A 25,496-nucleotide genomic window follows, 5' to 3' on the forward strand; every position below is an offset into this window, starting at 1 on the left:
TGGCCTTCAAAGCTTTTGCTTTGGCTTCAGCTTTGGGAGGGGCAGGGGCTTCCTTCTTTGCTTTCGGCGCCATCTTGGTAAAAAGGCTCTCCCAACTGGGACTTCTTTTGGTCATGCATTGTAACCTGCTGTGTATACCTTTGGGAATGGAAATGTTTCTCTTGTGCCTTTGAATGTTGGAAGTGCTTAACTTTGCATTTGTACAGGGGCTCACAACTAAAAGTTTACCTTAGATCTTGGAGACTTTGGACTTGAACCTTTCAGCATTGCTGAAACTGTTAGGACTCTGACAACTCTTGCAGATAGACTACATGCCTTTTGAATAAAGGGATGTGCACGAGGATTTCAGGGGTCAGGGGCAGAATGTTATGATTTTCATGTAATATGATGTTGATAGACTTAATAGGGATTCTTAAGGACTACTAAGGCTGTTACGATGTCCAAGCTGTGAAATGTTCAGAAGCATGTCTTTGTATCTGGAGAACTGGTTTAAAGAAGTATATGTGTAGTGGCCAAGTTGACACCTTGGGGTGGATTGTGGTGGTTGATACATTGTGTCAACTTGAGATGTTGGAAGCTTGACTGGATCCACTTGGCAATTCCACACTCTGGGATATGGGGGTCGTGCCCTAGGGCAGGAGGGTCTGCCCTAGAATGACTCAGTATATAAAGGGGTTGAGGAAGGCTTCTGTGTACCCCACTTCCTTGGAGCAGTTGTGAACTTCACAGTGCCTGTTCCTTGGAGGAGCTCCAGTCTTCACAGTTAGTATGGAAGGAAGAGAGAAAGGCTTGATAGATGCCGTAGCTGCTGCTCCTCTTCTGCTCTTTGTTGTTTTCTGCCACCACGAACTGCTGCCATCTGCCTTGGAGCCAGCGAAGTATGGACTGAAACCTCCACTAACTGTGAACTAAATAAACCTTTCTTTTTTAAAATTTTGGGTGTCAGTATTTTGTCCCAGCAACAAAGAAAATGTAACTGAAACAGGGATCCAAGCCAGCGCTTCACACAGGTGACACAAACACTGCCATCATACTATCACTCCAGCCCACAGGTTAAAAATTTGTTAACTGAAATTCTTGACAACATCAAAGCTATTGCTACTGGTCTTCATCCAGGCTGCTCTCACAAATGACCACACGTCAGGATACTTCCAGTAACAGAAATTCACGCCCCGTGGTCCTGGAGGCCAGTACTCAGAGACCGGGCCCCAGCCTTGGAACCTCTCCTGGGTCACAGGGCCATGCCTCCCTCATGTGGAACACACTGTATCGTTGGCGAAACTTATGCACAGCCAAGAATGGAGCCAGCCCCGGCACTGGGCTCAGTGCAAAATGCAACCACAGTGATGAGCTTTGCTGGTCACTGGCAGCACCAGATGATTCCTCAAGCTGCAGAAAGCTGGCCGCTTCACCCGCCACACTGCAGGCACCGAAGCTGTCTTCCATGCCACACGTCTGTCATTCAGGCTTTCTGCTCACACTGTTGCCTGGAATCCTCAGAACCTGCCTGGCTCTGGGAGTTGTCCCACTCATGAAGCATTTCAGCATTGCTTTGTTCTGTTTAGAAAACTGCGCTGCATTTGATGGCTCTAGGGAATATGCTTTCCAAGAATGTCCCCACAGAGAAGGAAGTAGTCCAGCTAGTTTCCTGGTCCCTTCAGAGGGGACAAATCCCATTCATGAAGGACCCACCCTTCTCACCTCCCAAGCCTCATCCCAGTACAGTGTCCTCACTGGAGACTTGATTTCCACATCGGGTTCTGGGGGAACACTTCAGTCCAAAACACTACTCATAACCCAGTTAAGGGCAATATGCCCAACCCTTTCCAGGTTACAACTCCCTACTCTTTTTGCTGTCACCAGGTGTTCTCACAAGAAAAACAGCTCACAGCCAAGCTGTCAAAGCCAACCCACACAAACTTATCCCTGAGTCCCAGTGTCACTGTGCCATGACCCTAATCTTATGCAAACATCAGATTGTTATTCAAACTGGCCCTTGAGCATGTGCAGAAATGCTCACACCCCCTTCCAATGACTCTAGTGCCCCACCCTGCAAAATACCAGCTCACTGCACCCTTACCAGGGTCTCTGCCTCAGAGGTCTGCCCAGCATTTTGCCTCAATAAAAGCCTTCCTCACCCTTGCTGTGCTTCTCTCTGTTTCCTCACAAACCTTACGCCCACCCGACATACTCTGAGAAAAAGAGAGTGCATTTCCTACCTGAAAAAATACGCCTCCGCCGACTCATAGTGGCCCGGCGTCATCTGGAGTGCAGGGTACTCAGTGGCCAGAGGCTGCACCATGAACAAGCCCATGGCCAAGGCCACGAAGAGGACGGGCAGCAGCAGGTCGCAGGCTGTGCTCTTCCAGGCTCGGCATGTGCGGAGCAGTCGCTTCCTCAGGAGCGCAGCCATCTGCACCAGGAGGAGCTGGTGGCCGCGGGCCAATACGGGCGGAGTTCGTCCAGGTGCAGTCCCCACAGTAGAGCCACCTGCAGTCGTGGGACAGAGACCCCAGGGGTGAGTCAGCTGTCACACCGGGGCCATGGCTCGCAGCACTGGCCTGGCTATGCTAACAATGTCTTTTCTGCGGTGACCTTGCAGAGGACTGCGCATGCCCCCTGTGCACGAAAGGCGCCACCTGTGCCCCTGCTGTGTCCCTGCTCTGGAAGGCACAGAGAGGACGCTCCACAGTAGCCTGAGACATCAGGCCAACGTGGAGCTCTGGTCCTGCTCACAAGAGCACCGGGACAAGTGGACCAGGAGAAAGGGACATGCTTACCTCTAGCGACCGGAATGAAGCCTGGTGCCTGGATGTGGATTCCAGCGCCTCAAACACAAAGAGCGGCAAAAGCTCAAGCACACTCACAGAGTGGCTGGGTGGCGGCACAGGAGGACTGCTCCCCCAGTTAGATCCCCTCTTCTCCTGCCCTCTCTTGCTTTTAGCTTTCAACCTGAGGTCTTTCCTGAGAAATCTCCTGCATGTAAAGGACTCAGGTGTCAGGGGAAAGCCATACCACCCAGCCGCCCTTGGTTCAGCCTGCAACAGCCCCTCCTACCCCTTCCACCTGCTTGACCAAGGCAGTGGGGAGCCATCAGCCCTCAGGTCAGCCAGCCCTGTGCCCGGAGACCCTGAAAGCCCAGCGTCCCCTCTCCCTCCTCTGTGGGACCCCGTGACTCTGAAAACAGTCCTGCCATCATAAACATCAGCAGGTAAAATTCAAAAGAAAATTATGCCCTGTGCTCTGTTGCTCAGCTGAGAATTCTGCAGAAAGTCTCTGTCCACATGCCTTGGTTGAGGGAGCCATTCCCACAGGACCATCGAGGGAGAGAAGCCACAAAATCGAGGTGGACCCCGGGCTTCCCCAAGGCTGTGTCTCACACAGGGACCACTTTGATCCACGAGTGGTCTCAGCAGCTTTCCCAAGGGGGCTCCCTATACAAAATTCAACACCAGGTATCTTTTTAAAATTTTTTTTAAAGAATAGAAAATAATGATGGAGAAAAATAGCATTAGAAATGACACAAACTTGCACTAAACAAAGTAATAGGAATTTGACAATGGTTGCTGTATTGCACGATGTTATCTTCAAATTAGCTATTGAGGATAACAGATATAAATATGTAAGATTGGTTTAAAGAGAAAACAAACAAAGAAGAAAAGTTTTTTTAAAAAAATTCAAAAGATCCAGTAGAAAAGTATGAAGACGAAATATAGGAAGTAAAGCCATGCTGTTATGTTGAGCTGTGGGGGACTCAGGTCAATAATTTCTGACATTGCCAGTTAAACAGAAGACCCAATGCTATTATGGGCTACTGGACTCTTTTAGAATATTTTGCTGAGTTTACACACCTATAATATTCAATAACGGAACTTAGAACAATGGGGTATACGGATGAATGTCCATTTTGTATCTGTGTATTCAAAGTGGTTAGGATAGATATATAGTTGCATTCTCTTAATGAATAGAATGATTTGTTCTAATGGTGTTTGTAAATAGGATCTCAAGTCCGCATCTTGTACAGCAATTAACCACTAAGAAGAATATATGCAGTGTATTATTTGTTGAAACTGTACTTCCGATTTGATTTGAAACTGTCTCATTGCTGTTTATCAATAAAATTTTGAAAAAAAAACTCAAAAGAAAAAATATAAGACCAAAAAATAAAAAGAATTTTAAGTATTAACTGCTGCTTTCAAAACACTAGCAGAAACCAACAGTACAATTCTCCAAACCATCCTGCATATATACCTCAATGTATCTCTTTCCCCACCCACGTTTACAGCAGCACAATCTGTCGTAGCTAAATCTTGGAAACAGCCCAAGTGCTCATCAACTGAGGGATGCATAAAAAAGATGTGGTACTTTTACACAATGGAGTATTATTCAGCTATAAAAAAGATAAATTAGACGCTTGTACAGATAAATGGATGCAGCAAGAGACTATTAGTAAGAGAGATAAGTCAGATCCGCATGTGCAAACATCGTATTATCTCGATAGGGTAAGAACTTAAAAGAGTAAGTAAAATCCGAAAGGTACAGCACATACTGCGATAGGGAAAGAACTTGCTCAATGGGAAGGAAAAGCTGGGATGAGGAAAGCACCAAGTATTTTATGAGCAAAGTGGTCTTAGGGAAGAACAGACACACTAAGCGCGTTTTCATGCTCACGAGCAAAAGGGAAGCGCAGTTCCTAGTAGGGCAGCAGCGGAGTTCTTGTCAAGACAACTGTACCATATGGGAAGATGAGAGGTTTTTAAATAGCATGGAGATGGGGTTGGGATGTGAGCCCCTCGTGGGCTAACGCCCCCGCCTTCAGCTAGAGGCCGACTGCAGGCCCGGTGTGTGGCAGGCACGGGGCTGTTTGGTTTGTCTCCTTTAAAAATGCAAACCAGAGGAACTGAACTGAAAGCATAAAGATGCACCCCAACACAGAGACAGGAGTTGCGACAGCCGAGAGAGCCCCTCCCAGGTGGTGGAGAGCAGGGAGCTGCGGGGGGCACCGGGAGGAACCCTTAGGGCCTGGCAGGGGAGAGCCAGCAGATGGGGACACACAAGATGCGGATGCTTAAACTCAAAGAAGTCGCAGACAAGCACCAGGCACCCCGCAAATCCCTCAGAGGTGGGCAGAAGGCGGCACTGACGGCAGCAGTGCAGGAGACGAGAGGGAACAGGGAAGGGCTGTGACGCCCAGACTCTGGACCGAGGACTCCCAAGCTAAGTTGCCTGAGCGGGCTTGCACCAGCTGGCGTACAAAATCCAGAGTTCCGAGGTGTGGACCCAGAACCGTCCGCTACACCTAAGCCATGCTGCACGTTGGATTCGCCTGGAAGCAGGGTTGAAATGCTGATTTCCAGGCTCCGCTACAGGAAAATATCTGAATCATGAAGGACTCAGACAGAAAAAAGGGAGTTTAGCTTTCTGGGGCTCTGAAGACCCGCTGGGGCCTTAAATCACCACCTGATTTAAGGCCCGACCCACCCACAGAGAGGCTGTAGCCTCAGAAGGTACAGTATTAAGCCCGCAGGACCCTTCCTGTGTGTGAACACTGTTCTCGATCATTTTATGGGATTATAATTCTGGCTAACACCAGTTCGTGGCCTGATGTATGCAGACCTAATAGGATAATTATAGAAGTGATCTAACTTGAGCAAAAATAACTGAGATGTTTGATATGTCTGGGGGTTGTCCATTTCCTGGATTTCTAATTGCAGTTATTGACTTAAGTGCTCGATGTCTTCACTGGCTTTTAACTTAACCATGGTCTTCCTCCCTGCAGAACAGAATGGTTTACTTCGTTTAGCCTCAAGAGGAACTGAAAGGTCTGTGGCAGGACCTGGGATTCCCCTCTCACTTTTACAGTTAGCACCAACCAGAAGTACAAGCCACAGACTAGGGTTCATGTGAATAACAAACGTGACGTGCCCGCCTGGCTGCCCACACCTAGCTGCCCGCAACCTGTGTACCTTCTCATAGGAGGTACAGCAGGCAGAGGCTGTGTGTATCCGTGCATGTAACGGGAGGGGACACGTGGGTCCCCAGGTCTGCCCTGGTGATGGCTGGTGCTGCCAACATGCTCCCTGAGGCAAGTGGCAAGGTGGCGATGGTGGGAGGAATTCAAGCCACTATGACCCGGATGTGAATCCATTCTCGGTCACCCACATGCTGGGTGACTCCTGGGAAACCACGTGGCCCTCTAAAAGTCATCTCTCTTGTTGTAAACTGCAGACCTACAGCATCTTCTCCCGGATAATGAAGATTATTACTAGAGCACTTACGAAACGAGCAGAAGAGGCACACATTGACCCCTGCTCACAGTAAATGTTTGCCTGACAGTTTCAGTAAGTCTGAGGGGAAAGGTGTGCCTCATATTAAGCAGAATAAATTTTCTCCACCTTCCCATATATGTTAATTGGATATAAATGAGAATCATCAAACGCTGGGAGAGTTTATGGTTATGAATTCACCAGCAATCAAATATTCATGGCTAAACTTATAAAAGTACTCACATGAATAATTTAACAGGTAAAATTAAGATGCTGGACCAAATGGTTATGAATTGTCTTACTTGAGTTATTAGCACAATTAAAGGCAAGGGCTGCGGTTGGATCCGCACCTGTGTGTTCTCCTCTTGCCACAAACACGACTTGCTGAAGGAGAAGGTCCAGAGACTTTTCTTTAGGCTTTTCCTTTCTCTTCAGTGGTTGCAGGTGTTCACAGATGAACACCTGGTGAGGAACAGTTTAAAATATCAAGGACTCTGCAGGCTCCTCGGAACATGATGCCCACGTGACCAACCTCACCAATGTGTTCCTGAAGTTTTAAAGTGAAGTATTACCAGTGACAGGATTTCACCTTTAAAACAAGGTGAGCACTCCAAAAGAAAAATGGATGTGCAGGATGCACAAAGACCTACAAATAATATCTGAGCAGTGTCAACTGAGGCGATGACTTGGATTTTCAACTCATCGGTATAGTAAAGATTCAAGATGATGCTAATGCCTAAATTTTTGGTGCGTGTGTATTTAGGGCAGGGTCTACAGGGTCTCACTGCATATCTCAGACTCGTAGTGATCCTGCTGTTTACAGTCTCCCAAGTGCTGGGATTATAGGCACATGCACCACCATGCCCAGTCTCAATCTCCATCTCAGAGCGCCCTGGGGGTGTGGTCAGATCGAACTTCTGGCCCCTGCATTTGCCTAAGCAGGTACTTTAATCCACTGAGCTATTTGGCCGACCCTCTTAATGCCTAATTTTAAGGATTATTCAAAGCAAAGGATCTTATACACAGCCTTATAAGATCTATTTATAAGGTCTGTTGTAAAATAGACCTCTACAGTACAACAGAAAAACAAGTATGGACTTCCTTTGATCTGCTTACTTCTGATCCAAAATGTTATTACTTAAAAACCAGAAATGTGGGTCAGCAAGACAGTTCAAGAACAGGGACCAGGGTTTGATCCCTAGGTCAGGGTGCACTGAGCCTGCAACCAAGTCCAGGCGTGGTGGCACATGCCTATAATCCCAGTGCTGGGGAAGCTGAAAACAGGAGGATCACTACAAGTCCGAGCTGCACAGTGAGACCCTGTACCAAATACATAAATGAAAAACAGAAAAAGAAATGCTTCAAATATAAAGCAAGGTGGTTTGTTATCTCTTACAGAAAATAGTTACCAAGAGTTGAAAAAACTTAATTGTCTAACTCATAGAGATTAACTGAACACATTCTAACGCAAGGCGACTTCTATCGGATAACTTCTACATTTTGTGTGCAATTTGTTAAGGAAGAGGGTTTAATCCAAATGGTTACCCACCTGCACGAGCATTAGCCAACTGACTTGAACAGTTACTGATGGTTACGACTACTTTAATTTTCTTCTCACAAGTTTCTGAGGCTTTTTCAATAAGAATATCTTTATTCATCTTGCAGTTAATGCTTCTTCTGTAAAGACTGTGTACTTAAAGCACAGTTGTACAAGATAGAAACAGTGCAATACTCTGTTCTCTGGGCCACAGAATTTTAAAACTGAAATAACTTCAAAACTATGTAGTTCAAACCTTCCACGTATTTATAATCACACACAGTTTAGAAGAAGTTATGATAAAGGCTAATTTCAAGGGAATAAAGTGCTGAAGTCAGTGGTACGGGTGGCTCTTGCACCACATGAACTAAGTTCTCTGAGTACTCAGTTTTGGAGGAACAGTGATGTGAAGAAGGCCATGTGCTGAAACCCGCCAGGAGTGTAGAATGCCTGCAAGTTGGGGCCACAGGAAGCTCCCAAGGAGGGCTTCCAATGCCAGGACTCAAGGCTTACAAGAGTGTGCTGGCTGGGTGGAGAGGTAAGGAGAGCTCCAAGACGCTTGGGGAACAGAGGGGTCTCATGGGAAGGGTGAGCTGATTTAGGTTTTCTTTCTAAATATTACAGGTTATGTACTGTAACATCATGTAACGCAGCTGTGTCCCAAATTTTCTGATCAAGGAGATTATAGGGCCAAAGAGGAACGTGATCGAAGATGCAGAGTGTGCCTAAGGAGAGTCACATGGAGAGAAAACATTCTCTCAGGCTTTCACAGAGAGCACATTGGCCAAGCAATGGCCGTGACTCATCCACATGGCTGACACTGACAGAGGCTCTACAATCTGAGGTACAGGATCTCAGGATAAATCCTGAGGGGATTTAACTGACCTTATCAGACCCAAAAGCTACAACTCTGGTTGTATAGGTCTTGCTTTATCTTGGTCATAACCATCCAGCAGAAAATACAATAATAAGGTACTAAAATAAAACCATATAAATATGCTGAGCTTTTTTTTGAGGTGATGAATATGCTAATTATCCTGATTTTATTTATTTCTTTTTTGTTTTTTTTTTTTTTTTTTTTTTTTTTGAGATGGTCTCGCTAAGCAGTTCAGTCTGGCCTTGAGCTCACTTTGTAGCCCAGGCTGGCCTTGTACTTGCAGTGATCCTCTTGCCTCAGCCTCCTGAGTGCTGGGATTACAGGCATGCACCGCCATGCCTGGCTGGATTCATTTTTTGGCTTTGACCTATGTTAAGCTCTTTTTTGGTGTTTCTTTCTCTGTAGCTGTAGCCTCAGCATCTCACTGGCCTTTTGTTGTCAGCACTCCAGTCCCTGTTAGCCTTCTCAAGAGCACATTTAGCTTTTGTTTGTTGCCGTGTCCATCTCTCTGTTTTCTCTTGCAGCTGGGCCACTATTACACATTTTTCTTGCACAGTGTATTTTTTGTTATTTTGCAAAGGAGGCATGGCTGTTTTGTGCCTTTGCCTCTATTACGTGGAGTTGCCTCTAGGTTACCTGTACTGCGGTGTGTCTTCTGTTTTTCTCTGTTGCAGCCACCTTTATTGTCTTACCGGCCTTTAGTTACAGCTCCCCCAGTGACTACAGAGATCTCTGTCTTTTTGAGTTGTGTCAGCTTCAGCCTGCATGTGCAGGGCCAGCTCCTCCTCTGATGCTTGGGTTGGCTCTCCTCCTGCACCTACCTCCACAAACACTCAGCCATCTTTGTGCCTGTTGCTTTTCTGTCTTTGTCTCCTCCACCAGTGTGCACAGAGTCTGCAGCTCATCCTTAGCTCCACACACTGGTGTTTAGTGGTCTCCAAGCTCAGGCATGCCATGTGGATCTCTTTTTGGATGTGCAGCCTGCTGTGGTCATCTCCACCTGTGGGGTCTTGGCTCGGATCTCTGCCTCCAACCTCTGCTGCAGATGTCGCAGCTTTTCCTAGATACGGTGCTTTTGTTGTTCTATATCCACTGATTCTTTGTTGTTGTCATCTCTTAGATGTACCGTTGCAGTTTTTATTTTGTCTGTACCTTGGTTTGGGCATGCGCCTCTTTTAGTTGCTTTGCCTCTTAGCACCAGGTCCAGATCTACCAAGTTCAGATTCCTCCAGGTGGGTGTTGCTTGGGTCTGGCTGCTGTGCTCCACTTCTTTCTGCTGCAGCCGTTGGAGTTGAACCCTTTGTGTCACTCTGGCAAGATGTTCTGCTCCTGAATCAGCTGGGTGGGTCTTGCCTCTAGCCTCTTTGCAGGGAGCTCTCCTGAAGGGTTCCTTGCTGGGCCTGCACTCTGGGTCGAATGAGGACCCAGTGGGCCCCGGGCAGTCTTATTCACACACTGGGGCTGCACTCTGGGTTGACTTGCTGAGCGTTAAAAGGCTCAAGTCAACAACTTCTGACATTGCTAGTCCTGCTGATAGCCCACTACTACATGGACTCCTGGACTATATTGGGTTATTTTGCTGAATTCATGCACCTACAATATTTAAATGGAAATGGAATACCCATCTCTGACAAAAGTAAACAAAATAAGGGGATATAAATGAAGAACATTTATATACAAAATAGTTAGGACAGATATACAGCTACTTTCTCTCAGTTCAATGAGAAGAAAGATTTGTACTAATACTGTTTAGACAGGATATCATGTCTGCATCTTGTACTATGAATAACTACTACGAAGACAACACTATGCAATGTATTAATTATTGTAACTGTCCTACTCACCTGTTTTGAAACTGCCTCATTGCTATTGTTTCTCAATAATATATATAATATATATTATATATAAAGGTTAGCTTTGTGGATGCAAGTGACTAGCTACTGCCTGTGTCCCAGGGAGCTTGACATAGAACTGGAGAAAAGGAATAAAAGTAAGGACTGAGCAGCCTTCATTCTTTTTTCTTTTCTTTTTTTTTTTTTTTTTTTTGAGAATACAAAAAAGTAAAAAAAAAAATTGGAAACTATACAAAACTTCACTAAACAAAATGATAGGAATTCAGCTATCTGAATTATTGTTCAGATGGATTATTGTTGTCTTCAAGTTACTTGCCGAGATTACCAGATCTAAGCCTATAAGGTTGGTCAAAAAATTATAAAAATTTAAAAGGAGAAAAATATTTTAGCATTAACTGTTCCTTTCAATAGACCAGCAGAAATCAGCAGTACAACTAGCGAAGGTATCTTATGTACGGACATATATGTTTTTCCCTTCCTTCAGGAGAAAAGCAAGCTTTAATCCAGAACTCCAAAAGCTGAGCTGCTCCAAAATCTGAAAGTTTTTCTGCATTAACATGGTTCTACATGTGCAAAATCCCACAGCACGAACTGTTGTTTTGTGAGCAGAAGTATTTAAAATGTACAGACTCCACTTCAAGGCATGTGCATAAGGCACACACAGAGCATAAGTAAATGTCATGCTTAGGCCAAGATCTCTAGCTCTGAATATGCAAATATTCCAAAACCTGAAAATTCCAAAAGCTAAAATACATGGTCTGCATCTTAAAATCCCCCTGAAGCCTCAGGGCTCATAGGCAGCCCCCTGGGAAGGTGCTTGGATTAGAGGTGCTCACGGCTGACCTGCTTTGAGGCGGAAGGCTGGCAGGAGGCAGTGGCCACTGTGGGCGTGGTCTCCCGCCCCAGGCCCACCCTGGACTCTGCCTCCTTCCCCGTGCTTCCAGCAGCTCTGCTCTGCCCAGCCCCTCTGCCTGGTGGCTTTGCCTTGGAGCTGGCTGACTAGGGAATGAAATGCAAGCCAAAATCACCCTCTCGTCCTTCAAGTTGTGGTGCTGGGTGTTGGGTCTCGGTGACATGGAAAGTGATTAAAACACACACACACACACAGAGCCCCAAGCACTTGGGACAAAGTGCTGCACCTGCAGTCAGCTCAGGACATCCTGCCCAGCAGTTAGGGGTGCTCGGGAGGGCTCAAAGCCAAGCCAGAGCGCATGCTGGTCACAGCCCCCCTGATGGAAGCACGGGGACCTCTCCTCACCAGCGCTGCATGCTTCTGCGGCAGCTCTGCCCCACCGAGCTGTGGGACTCAGTTTCCCACGCTTCCTCGCCTCCCCACTGCCCCATGGAAGGTGCTGCCTCCGGGTGCCTGCCGCAAGCATTTGCCCTGCCCGTGTCTACTTCAGTTCCATGTTATTTTGGCATCCTCCATTCTGCAGAGCACCCTGCCATGAGTGTGCTGCTGCTTCCAGCAAGCTTGAAAACCAAAGCAGGCCCAGCCCCTCCCAACCTTGCATGCAGGGACAGGGGTTTTGAAGTTCAGGGAAATGTGGACGAAGAAAGAAAGCAGCTCTTTGGGTTGAACGCCACTGCGAAGCCTGGAGACACACATGGAATATGGACGAGGTCTTCGGACAGGCAGAGCCCCAGTTGCCGGTGTAGGGCAGGCTGTGCACGCTGGATTGTCTTACGGAGCAAAGGGGAGACGCCAGACCCGCAAATGAGTCACGGCCAGAGCGCCTTCCATTGATTGCCAGAGGTAGCGGCAATTAGGAAGGAAGCACAGAGGATTAAAGGGTGGGAGAATAAAAAGGAGAATTTTATGGAAAGCGGCGCTGAGAAGCTGTAGCCTGAAAATTTAAATGCAGTCTCAGCTCCCATGCAAGGCGGAAAGGCTGCATATATTTTTTTAAATGCCAGTGCCTGCTGTGGAGAAAATAGCTGCATCTCCTGGGCTCGCTTGGCACTCCGTGGATTTGTCGTCTTTCACATGAACTTTAAACTCAGAAAAACCAATAGGGTTCTTTTCCCAGGACTGACCCAAGGCCAGCTAAAATCACAGGGACCTGGTGTGCTCATTAAATGCCTGAGCCTTCAGACTTGAAATTTGTGAGTTGGGCCTAGAAAGATGCTCTTTTAATAAGGACTGGGCAATTTTTAAGTAGCTTTATTTAAAGGTCTTTTCTCTTAAAGCCAGGTCATGCCAGAGCAGCTGTGTATCCTGAGGATACATCAGTGTGGCCCACACGGGGAGGCGCAGGGCATCACAGAGCCCCCCTGAAGGCCAGTTCCTCGCCCCAACACAGAGCAGAGAGGCCCCACGAGGCCACACAGTCACCCCTGCCTTGCTGCAGGACCCCAGGTGACTGACGCCTTCATCAGCCAGTCAGGTAAGAAACATGCCTTCCTGTGTGCGACAAAGCCCAGGACATAGCCACACATCAGGCCGGCCCTTCCCCAGGGGCTCACGGTCTGAAGGCAGGCACTGCTGTCAGCAAACACAATTAACTGCTCAAATGCAATGTGTCACAGGGGCCTCAAAGAGTAGGAGGGCACCCGAGGGCTTGAGAGGACTCTGACTGGGTCCTGCGAGTTGGAGAAGTAACAACTGACTCGTGCTGGTGAATACAGCTCCAAAAAGGGGTGAGGCAGGGGGTAGTTGGGAAGACTCTGCAGGCCCAAAGGAGCATGGCCTTTTCAACAGACCGATAGACGCAGAAGAGAGGGCGCAGAAGAGAGACAGGATTCCAGGCATGAACCATCCTAGGACTCTGTGGCAGAATTTGGATCTAGCAAAGGCAGCACCAGCAGATATTTTCAAACGAGAACAGCATGATCCAGCGCTTGCTTTTAAAAGATACTGGTGGGAGGGTTGTGTGACCCTGTTTGGTGGGCTGGAGCCCACGGGACTCTGCTCAGTTTTCCCTAAAGGGGAGGGGTAAGGATGGTTCAGTCCTAATGGGAACAGCCCAGGGGATGGGGAGAAGTTTGAGCAAAGAATTGTTCCTTAGAAGAAGGAAGAAAATCAGCATGTGGTCTCACCTGAGAAGAGAACCCGCTCTCGAAGGACAGCAAGGAAAGGCAGGGACGGGCGGCAGGGAGGAGGACATTGGCTTAACCTCTGACCACCTAGATTTTCTCCCGGAAGCAGGAAGGGAGTTCTCCCAGCAGGACCATGCACAGAAGGAGTGGGACGAGGGGACAAGAGGCAGAGGAGAGAGGGGTAGAGAGGAGCTGACTGGGGGGGCAGAGGCTTCTGGCCAGCATCAGGAAACCCGTTCCTGAGAATGCACAGGCTAGCCTACAAGTGCTGTGTCATGAGAACCTAGGGGAGAGGGGAAACCATGCAGCAAGTGACCTAAACTGCACGCTTTCTCCAGTAAAAGAAGCTCAGGTTAACTTAGGGAGGAGGTGGAGGAAAGGGCGGAAAGTTCCTGAGGAGGGAGCACGGCTCAGAGGCCGGGAGGGTGCTGTGCAGTACGCCGGCATCCACCACGCATAGCAGCTCCTACTCCAATCAGGTAGAGCGGCACACTGCTAGTTGTGCGGGCTGACCACCAGTGCGCCAAGCACGGCACACCTGAGCGAGGAAGGGATGCTCCCGTAGTGCCCGTCTGCCCCAGCTGTGCTAACAAAGTACCACACACCGGGCCACTTGAGCACCTTCTGTTTACTGTCTACTCTAGTGGCTGACATCCAAGCTGAAGGTACTGGCAGGGTGGACTGCCACACGGTTGCTCTCCTTGGTTTTCGGATGGCCCCCTCTTCCTGTGTGTTCCCACAGCCACCCCTCCACATGTGTCTGTGTCCTCATCCCCTGCTCAAGTGAGAACAACGGTCCTGTCACATATGTAGGTGCTAGAAGTCAAGATTTCAACACCAGAGCTGGGGACACTACAGTTCAGTCCCTAACACCAGAGCACTGTTGGCAGTGGAGTCAGCGGTAAGAAGCCCAGAGTGCGTTATTCTAGATAGGACCCCCCTCCTACGCTCACACCAAACCAGAGGGTCTCAAGGTGCGGTGCCTGGACCAGCGCTCCCCTGAGGAAAATGCTAGTGCCCAGGCCCTGTCCAAGACTGAGCGACTCAGTTGACCTTGGCTTACCAAGTAATCTCTGGCTTGACAAACTTTCCCACCTGTCATTCCAATGCCAAATCTCTAACTTTTTCTGGAAGCCAAATAATTAATCCAGTTGCCTATGGGTATTTCAAATACTGTAATAAACACCAGCTTATTGGGTCTTAGAAAAGCCTTTTCCAAAAAAACAGAGATGAGAGCTCAACAGACCTCCACAGCAGTTGTTGTGCCTGGGCGGAAATTTCATATGGGATGTACTGAGGGTACTGGCAAATTAGGTAACACCTCTGAACCTTCAGCACATCTTCAACCTTGAGGAAAAGGTCAAGACCCAAAATGCGAATGGATGCAAAGATCCCTCTGCAGAGTCGGATACACCAACAAGCTCACACTAGTGTTAGCTTATTAATTGGTTTTACAAGGCAGCTAATGAATAGCTTCTTTCTCCATGAAGAGGTCATTTCCACACCCTGCAGGGTAGACAGAGGGATAAATGTGCATGCTATTCCAGGGATCCGTCTTCATAACTCACTTCGATGGCACTAGTAGGGTCTCTATGATTAAAAAGTATATATTTTATATTTTATGCAGCCTTCATCAATCTCTCGGGGAAGCAAGCAGTGAGCTATTTGAAAGCTGGACCCTGAAAGACATATGGGCACCCACGGGCAGGTGCAGAGAGGAGAAGGAATCAATAACAGAAGAGCAGTCATCCAGGGTGCCAATCAGGGAGGAAGGACTTTGTTAGTGGCCATTCTAGAAATTGAATTTCTCTAGCTTAGATCATAGCACTGGGGAAAGGAAACATTGGCTAAATCACTTTATTTAGAATTCATCAAAACATACTCTTAGTCACAGTCTGCTCTAACATCTGATAAAGTTATTTCTATGAAGGTACTCAAGCTGGAAACAGAGGGCTTCTGTTGAGCTTCATGTGAGAATTTTACAGAAGTTCACGAGGGACCTTAAACCAGAATTGGTTTTAGTGCACCCTGGACTCACTCCTGATTAGTATCTCACTCCTTCATTACTCCTAGTAATGAGAATGTAAAAGCTTTGTAAAGGACATTCACTTCCAAACCTTGAATTCGAATGATAAGGAAAGCTACATTTCTAGATCATAACCCACAGCAATGGTGGGTTATGTGTGATTCCTCTTTCCTGGGGTTTCTTTCGCAAACTCAAAACACTGAGCTTTCTTACAAGGCACTGGGCTTTACAACTCATGTTTCATTTTTCACACGTCTACGTGGATTTCCTTCATGTACCTCAAATTCAGAACAAGAAATTATCACTTTTCAAGCTACATGCATGACCATAATAAAGAGAGCTTCTGTGGACCATGAGCTTGTCAGGGAAGTTCTCCTACACTAATGTAATAATAAAATGTGTATGAGTACCTAGGAATCATATTTTCTTTAAATTCTTTTTTACTTATCAAAATCATTAATCAATGTACCATTTTAAAGATGAATGCTCAGAAACTAAATCATGAAGAAAGACACTAAGAAACAATTAAAAAATTAATTCTTATGTCTAGGTAAAATAAAATTTCTAGAGATAAACTATGATAACATATGCATATATACATAGGAATATTACCACAACAAAATTATGCAAGGAATATCAAGGATGGATTTCAGAAACAAAGCCCCAGACTCCTCTATCTACAGCACGCTTCCCTTCATGCAGAGTTCAAAGCTGGTCACAAGGGTCCTCAAGTGATGGATGGTCCTCAGGGCAGGCTGGAATTCTTCCACCTCAGTCTGCATGGTGCTTGCATAGGTCTTTTCTACCTGGTTGTGTGACTAAGCTCTAAAGCATTTACTTTAAGATGCAAGTATTTTATTTCTAGTAAAAATAAACTTAAGACTCTATTCTTAAAAACTATAAAAAGGGTCAAAGAGAAATCGCAACGGCGATATCACAACAGAGGAAATATAAATGACTGCTGAATGCAAAGGAGCACCCATTATAGAAATTCAGCATAGCCTGCTCTACCAGCGCCTGGGGGAGTAAAACAGAAAGTGATTCCCAGTGACCAGACCCCTGTGCATTCTCTCCTGTACCTGTAAGGCCCTGAGCATGATGGCTTTTACTCCTTCAGTCAGACGTCAGAAGGCAAAGGTGAAAATAATTTGCAAATGAAATGCAGGTCCCTGTCCAGATGCCTTAAAATTTAACAAAACAGATTCTCGTCCTCACCTTGAAGAAACTGAGGCTGAAAGCAACCCTCATGTGACAGGCAGTCAAAAGGTGGGGACTTGGGCCCTTGAGGAACTGAATTCTGCCAAGGGCCCGAATGGGCTTGGACAGACGCGGACCTGCAGGCAAGGATGCCATCCGGGTGGCTCCCGGGCCCCGAATCCATGTGCTGAGCCCAGAGCTCCAGCCGGAGGAAGCTGTGGGGCACAGGCAGGAGTGATTTTAATCTACAAAGTCAACAGTAGTTTAATGAGTAGAAAATTAACACATATTTTAGATATTGGAAATGGAAAGTTGCCATAACAAAACTTAAAAATGAGGGAGTGGTTTGAAGTCAGAGTGGACAGTACACAGATGGAAAGAATCTGAGGGCCATGACGGAGAAATTGTAACTGAGCGGATAGAAATAGGAAAGTCAAAGCCATTACTCATGAGGCCTCGGGAAGAGGCAGGGAGCAGGCTACCAGAGGCAGAGCGCGAGGGGCGCTGATGTAGCGCCAAAACCCCACACAATCGCTTCTCACAGCAATGTAGAGAGTGAAGTTATAGGCAACAAGGGACATTTAGCTATAGAGACTCTCAAATAACTGAAGACGTCACCTGGGTTCTGCTGGATATAGTAAAGTGGGAAACCACAGAAACTAAAGTTAGACAAAGAATGTTAGACAAACAAAAAATAAGAAAATTTAGAAGTGATGATTTTGAAAGTTCTCTGCCTCCTCAGACTTTTGAAAAGTGGCAAAGCTAAGAAGATCTATTGATCTTGTTGTGATTTGGGCAGTGAATGTCAACAGCTGGGCACAGACTGGAAGCTCTAAAACTTTGGACCAAAATAGACCTCTCTGTCAATGAATTAGCCCAGGTATTTGTCATAGTGATTGAAAACTGACTTCCAAATAACATGGAAGATTCCAGATAACATGGAAGAGAGGAAACTGAATGTACTAAGTGTTCAGCTTTTTGCTAAAAACTCAAAATGAAAAATTCAGGTCAGAATATTCAACCACAAAAATGGTCCTTTAAAACAATCAAGAGAAGCAGATGTGGAAAGGTAGTGGATTAGGACTTCCAGCCCCCCAGGCCCCCATGGAGACAAGCAAACAACTTCCAGCCAGCTGACACACTCTATAGAAGCTATTGTAATCAGTGTCTAAGAAATCAAACAAACTCCTAGTGTCCCCACAGTGGAAATAGGAGAAGAAAGCCACACACAGAGTGGGAGCTGTGGCGCTTTGTATGACCCTCCTTGCCTTCCCATTTGGGTGGGGCTATAAGGAAAAGGTCCACCCTTCGTCCCTCCTTTGGGACAGAAAGAGCGGCACTATCATGCGCTGGCCTGGCTGTGCACTGACCGTGGGACTGGTTTGTATCACCTGCCGTGGCAATGACGTATGAATGGCATCCGAGGTTAGGTCTCAGTCTGGGAACCCCGAAAGTGCCAGCAGCACAACATTATATGAAAACTGAGGAGGAGGGCAGACGTGCAGACCTCTGGGGTGAGAGGGAAAGAGGCTGGGGGACACTGGAGCATCTGGAACCCAAAAATGCGCCAGGGTGAGGGGCACTGAGAAAATGAGGCACTGAAGAGAGGCCAAGGGAAACTGGAGAGAGGAAGAGTATGTGTGGATGGAAGCTCAGAAAGGACACAGGCCCAGAAGAGAACTGCGAATTCCACAAGGCTTTTCCCAGCAGGACCCAAGATGCAAGAGCCACTTCTTGGCTGATGTCTTCATGGTAGTCCACAATGGTGGGGAGGACTGGCTGCTGCAGTCAGTGCCAAGTTGTAGTAAATGGTAACACACAGAGACACACACATGACAAAAAAAACAGGTAAGCCTGCTCCCCACAGAGGAGCAAAGCAATCTTCAGAAACAGTCCTGAAGACATACATGCCAATAAAGATTTAAAAATAATTGCCCCAAATATTCCCAGAGACCTGAAGAGAAAGCTGGGCAAAGACATAAAAGCAATCAGGAAGACAATATATGAACCACACAAGATATCCATGAAGAGATAGAAAGTTATTTTAAGAATATAAAAGAAACAAACAGGAAGTCTGGAACTGAAAAGTACAATAACTGAATTGAAAAACAGCATCGCTAGAAAAGTTGCAGAGTAGCTTTGAGCAGGAAAATAAAAGAATCAGTGAGAGATAGGACACTCACATACAATTATTGGGCCTGAGGAACAAATTTTTATTCTCTCTCTCTATTCTCTCTCTCTCTCTCTCTCTCTCTCTCTCTCTCTCTCTCTCTCTCTCTGTGTGTGGTGGTACTGGGGATCGAACTCAGGACCTTGCACTTGCCAGCCAGGTGCTTATGCCACAGAGCTATATCCCCAGCCTCAAATTTTTATTCTTAAAAAGAAGTAAAATAGTCAGAGAGAAAGAAACTTATGGGACATTATAGAGTGGACAATACCTGAATTTTCAAATTTACAGAAAAGAAAGGAGAGAAAGTAAAACAGAAGGCCCAAATTTCCCAAAATTTGAGGAAACAGGGATAAGCAAATACAATGAGAACCATAAACTAACTCCAAGTAATAGAAACCCAAAGCCTCACAAGACACATGATAAATTATCCAAAGTCAGAGGAAAAGGAGGCACCCTGAAAAGGAGAGAGGAAGACTCCCCCAATACGACTACCAGCCAATCATCTCAGGAGCACCCTGCTTCCCAGAAGGCAGTGGGTGGTTACTGTAAATGACAGAGAAACACTGTAACATGATATCTTCTGTCCTTCACAAATGCCTCTCAAACATGATAGAGAAGTCAGACATTTACACACCAACAAGAGCGACAGAAGCACACTACTAGAAGAGCTGTCACACGAGAAATAGTAAGTGAAGCCTTTCAAGTTGAAATGACAGAATACTAAACAATAACTCACAGGCAGCTCAAATAAAAATTTTTCTAGACCATAAATGCATGGGCAAATATAAAATTAACAGCATTAGGCTTTGCTTTGTACTCTACTTCATATTTTCTTCAGGATTTAAAGCCAATACTCATAAAAATAACTATTAGATATGTTGGATATATAATATATAAAGATATAATTTTTGATACCAATAATATAGTCAGTAGAGTAAAAGTGTAAAGTAATAAGTTTTTATATGTAATTGAAGTTAGTATTAAGATAGACTACCATAACTTTAGAGTTTTATGCATAACCAGTTCATTTGATAAATAAAGCCAAATATATGTATTGTATGCATAAAAAGAAATAAGAATATGGGCTGGCAAGATAGTTTGGCGGTCTAAAGTGCCTGCTTAGGCAAAGTTAGCAATCACAGGGACCACAGTACCATCCCCAGCACCACAGGCCATGCCGGCCACACCCCCAGGGCAGGCTGAGCCAGCCACGAAAGAAAAGTAAAAGAAATAAGAATAGAACCAAAGCATGTCTTCACAAAAAAGAACACAATAATCAGTAGTGGAGAAAAAGATAAATAGTTATAAGGCATACAGAAAACCAAAAAAAAGTAAAATAAGTGCTACTCTATCATAATCTTCTTAATCCATTACAAATGGACTGAAGTGTCTAAGTAAAAGACACAGTTTCAAAGCACTGCTTTAAGAAAATGGGATTAAACTATATGCTGTCCACAAAAGGCCCACAGACATGTCTGCTGACAAGGTGGGGGAAGATACTTCAGGTGAACAGTGACTCGGACAGAAGAGGGAGGGTTATGCTGATATCAGACAAATAGCCTAAGTGGAAACTGGTTACAACAGAAGAAAAGGGCTTTGCTAAAAGTCCTTAGAGAAAATGCTCCTTTCATTAAATCAGCTCACCAAGATGTAACAATTACAGACACAACAGGAGCAAACGTCAGGGCTCCACACATGTGAAGCCAACACTTAGAGGAATCCAAGCAGAGGCCCACGCATCTAGAACAGTAGTAGGAAACTTCAGGGCCCACTTTCAAGGGTGGAGGAGACAACCTGGCAGACAGCCAAGAAAGAAAACAAAACAGCACCGTGAGGAACACCAAGTAATCCACACATGGGGCTGCTCCGTTCTGTAAAGCACAGTGGGGTGGGACTTACATCCAGAATATGGACAGAACTCTGACCATTCAACAACAGTAACGAAACAACCCCAGCCTCCCTCAGAAATGAACAAAGAATCTTAAGAAGCACGTCTTCAAAGATTTACTAATAGCCAGTAAGTGCTTGAAAAGGCTCCCAGTATTAGGAATCACTGATGTTAGCAAGGAGACAGAAAGCAGAGCCCTCACCCACTGCTGGCGGCGAGGTGACACACCTTAGACAGCTCTCTGGCAGTTCCCCAAATGATTACACACATGGTCCAACAACTCCACTCCTAGAGACACACACAAGAGCCAACACACAGCCATGAAAACCAGCTTGCACGTGAATGTTCATCACAGCATATTCACAATAGCAAGACACTGGAAACAACCCGAACACCCCTCCTCTGACAACAGGACAGGGATCTGGCATAGATTTACAACACTGGAATACTATCTGGCCATCAAAAGAAATAACATACCAACATATACTGTGTCAGTAAACCCTGGATAGCTTCTGTTGGGTGAATGAAGCTGACCGCAAAAGCTGATCACACCTGTCGTGGTTTGCTTCTAGATGTCTCCCCCAAAGCCTCACGTGGCCACGGGTGGATTCGGTGGCTGAATCTTGAGTGTGTGATGCTGGGATTAGGCATGCAAGGATCAAGGGTGTGTGCTCACTAAATTCACCCACTAGCTGGTTTGGCACAGCGCCAGGTGTGAGCGCTACCTGCCCTAGAGTAGCACCTGCATCAGATATTAAGGGAAACAAAGAAACTCCTCTTGCCACTGTTGCCTGTTGCTAGCTGCTTTCTGCCTTCTGCCTACCATGAGCTCTTTATCCTCTGTGAGGCCCAGCTGCAGGGGCACCCTGCCTTGGAGCCAACCCATTACAGACTGAAATCTCTACAAACTGTGAGCCTAATATACCTCTCTTCTTCTAACTCTGGGCATCAGGCGTCTGTCTCAGCAATGAGAAAAACGAAGTGAGACTACATCTATGATAGATTTAAGAGGCCAGTCTACAGAGATAGGAAGTATGTCAGAGGTTTCCTGAGGATGAGGGAGGTATCTATATGTTGTGGAGTGCAGATTCTTCGAAAGTAAGGAGAAAAGTCTAAAATTGAGAATGGTAGGAAGGGCACAAGTGTAAAACTCAGTGAATTGTACACTTTAAATAGGTACCATGTGGGCTGTGTGAATTATATCCCAACAATGCTGTTAGAAAAAGAAGTTATGCTTGACATAACCATTGGGGAACTGTAAGGGAAAATTTCAATGAGAAATCAACTAAGCATCAATTTTGAAAACAGACAGACAGATACAACTAAATGTCATTATAGCAAGGGCTGGAAAACAAGTAGAGAAACTGCAGCACTCAAAGAGTGTAGGCAAGAATGCACCAAGCAGCCTCTAAAAGTCATACAATATATTTCACCCTAGGAATACTTTCACGGGTCTGGATTCCGGATGGGTGAGGTCTCTGAAGGCGCCTGCTGAGGTTCACTGCCCTCTGCACCCTCAAGCCAGGCTCTACAACCCCTGGTGAGTGCCTGCTAATAAACATGCTAGGCGGTGGGTTCCTCCTGAGCCGCAGCCACACCCTGGGAACCAAGCCTGGGTTCTGCCATTGCTGAGGCTGGCACAAGGAGAGCTGCACAGGAAAGACAGGGCTGCCAGGGACAGAGCCCTGTGGGAACGAAGCACATGCCTGCAAGTTCCCTAAACCATATCAGCAGGTGGCCTCCAACCATCAGCCCAGGATGGGGAAGCCAAACATGCAGCCCTCGAAGCTTGGTGCTTCACGGAGCACATGACAAGCAGGGTTAGTTGTTTTTGAGAAAGTCCTGCTATGATACTTCTAGGTCTGCAGAAAAGATAAATTTCTCCCATAAATGTACAGCTGTCTTTTTTTAGCCAAGACAAATCCCTGAGCTTCTTGCCTTCACACAAAAACCCCCTCACTCCCCGCTCCCCATGTTCCCACTGGTTCAGGCCAGCTCAGTTCAGCTTCAGAAACAAAAGATGAGGGTCGTGATCTGGGTCCTACAGCAGAGACACAAAACCACCCTCTGTACTTACAGGAGTCAGGGGGTGGCCCAGAGGGTCTCCAGCTCTGGGGCTCTAACTTGATGCCTGGGGCAGTGCATGCCTTCTTGTTACAATCTTCCAAAAGCATCAAAAACACCTGTTTGAGAAAAAATAAATAAAATAAAAATTAAAAAATAAACACCTGTTTGAAATTTTTAAAAAATATTAAGTGCTACATATTATTTTGCTTTCAAACATTGTATTTCTTGTCTTTTGTCTTTATTATGTTTTTTCTTCATTTTATGTATTTGGTACAGGGTCTCACTGTGCAGCTCAGTCTCACAGTGATCCTCCTGTTTTCAGCATCCCCAGCACTGGGATTATAGGCATAAGCCACCACACCCGGTCTCGGTGGCTAGCTCAGTGCACCCCAGGCGTAGGGCTGGTGATGCATGTGGGACAAGGGATTGAACCCTGGTCCCTGCGCTTGCCAAAGCAGGTGCTTAATCCACTGAGCTATCTCACCAGCCCTTCTTTTGTATTCTTAATCACCCACCCAGATTAACAACAGCACCCAACAAGTGTACCCCTGTCGTACCCTGACATTCACTTAATTGGTATAATTCTCAGTCCAACAAGTGGGTCTGAAGGCTGCCAGAGAGAAGCAAGGATGAGTGAGGCCTGACCATGGCCTTCAGGACCTTGGAATTCCATGCTGATAGAGGCTCATCAAAGCCACAAAGGGTGATAAGCAGTGACAGGGCAGGAAATAGCTCCGCATCTCTGGCTGAGCTACAGCTTATGGCTTGCTCTGTTGGCATCTTAGGAACACAGAGGTGAGCCAGGAGATGCACTTGGGAATCACACAGTGAAGGAGCTGATGGCTTATTTAGAACAGTTGGGATCTGGTCTATAAGGATCCCCACTGCACAGTGTGCCACAGGCCCTGGTGCACCATGCTGTCCCCACAGGTAGCTAAGCAGCTGTGGGAAGCCTCTACTCAAGTGTTGGAAGCAAAAGTCTGGCCTCCATGTGGTCAGATCCAAAGACCAGGCCCAAGTCAGCCAGACCGTGGGGAAGATGCAAGAATGTTGAGGGGCTGTAGGAGGTCCAGGGTGTGGAGGCCATGAACTGCTCCTGGACATGTGGCAAGGGCTTAAGGGAGAAGGAGAAGGGAACCCTGATGTGCACACTGGGCACAGGCCAGCACAAAGGACACTACAGTTCAGGCTCAGAGGTCAAAGGAGCCTTGGCCTTGCAGGAGCCTGACACACTGGTCCACTGAGGCCAGCTCTGGGTCTGCAGGCAGAGCCCACAGCTACCCGAGGGCTGTGGTGTGAAGGCTCAGTGCAGACTCCAGAAGCACATGCTCACTGTGCTGCCACCCATCTTGTGCCAAGACTCACTACCACCCTCTGAGGGTCAGGCACCCACAGAGGTCCCTGGCATCATCACCATCCCTGTGGGTGTCACCTGAGCATGCTCATCCATCCCTCCCACCTCTGCATGACATTCAGGAGCCCTGACCCTGGTCTCCCCTCTAGGGACTCTTGCTAGCCAGGTCTCATTGTCCACCCACCCAATGTGATTTCTCTAAACAGCTAGGTGTCCCGCAGGAGAGGGCTCCAGAGGAACAGCAGGAAGGAGCCAACCTGCAAGGAGAACCATTCAGCCTCTCTGCATGTGGCTAATTAGCTTGGACAGAATCCTACTGAGAAAAACCTGTATCCGAAGCCCTGTGAAGGTCAGCATGTCCATTAGATCCAGTGTGGTTGACTTCATTGCAAGGATAACGCCCTCCATGGACTCTCCACGGGCCCTCACTACCCGCAAACAGTAACGATGAAGATAATAATTTATAGCAGTATTTGTGCATGTGTGGCCAGCCGTGCGACCTTGAATGAATTATGGTGTCACTCTTGGTATGCTTCCTGCTATGCTAAATGAGAATAAGAAGAGACGTATCATAGGGCTGGTGTCAGCAGTACACACACTTACAGGGAGAGCGTGAGAACAATGCGGGGCACGTGGCCAGCCTCCAGTGCCGAGTCCCAGGGCCAGCCAGAGCATGGGCACACTATGTGTCACCCCTAAGTCCCCATTCTCCAGTACGATAAGCACTGCCACCTCTGCTGAAGCTGGGCTCATCGAGGTATCCTCCAGTGAACACCCTCATACTATGTTCATAAAGAATACAGACATATATACTCTGTGTGTTTACAGAGAATGGAATTAGAAACAGCAGGAGTGGCAGGGGTTGGGAATCACGTACTGAACTGAACTCTTTTGTAAACTATCTTACATGGTTTCATGGAACTATGAATAATATAAATATACTTTGATAACAAAGGGTGAATTTTTGATGAGTCTCTCTCTCTCTCTCTCTCTCTCTCTCTCTCTCTCTTTGAGCCAGGATCTATGTAGTTCACTCTGATCGCACACTCAGTAAATAGTCCAAGCTGGCATTGAACTCACAGTGATCCATGCCCAGGAAAAGCCAGCTGTATGGCTTCTAAGACTGTGTGATTGGACCTGAGGAATGGTTGAGAAAGATGTGGTATTTTTACACAATGGAGTATTATTCAGCTATTAAGAATGATAAACTGCAAGCCTTTAT

The 25,496-nt window shown here is 46.5% G+C and overlaps 1 protein-coding gene across 1 annotated transcript in view; it reads right to left on the minus strand.

Annotated features, from left to right (window-relative positions):
- Positions 1-25,496, minus strand: part of Abca13 (ATP binding cassette subfamily A member 13) — a 448,352-nt gene that overhangs the window by 191,952 nt on the left and 230,904 nt on the right. The window contains exons 42-43 of the mRNA XM_023714440.1: positions 22,931-23,036; positions 2,220-2,490 (exon numbers count right to left, since the gene is read on the minus strand). Coding sequence (XP_023570208.1) covers positions 2,220-2,490; positions 22,931-23,036 — 377 coding nt within the window. The remainder of the gene's footprint in view (positions 1-2,219; positions 2,491-22,930; positions 23,037-25,496) is intronic.

The sequence above is a fragment of the Octodon degus genome, unplaced genomic scaffold, assembly GCF_000260255.1.
Source record: "Octodon degus isolate 3935 unplaced genomic scaffold, OctDeg1.0 scaffold00035, whole genome shotgun sequence".
NCBI classification, from domain to species: domain Eukaryota; kingdom Metazoa; phylum Chordata; class Mammalia; order Rodentia; family Octodontidae; genus Octodon; species Octodon degus.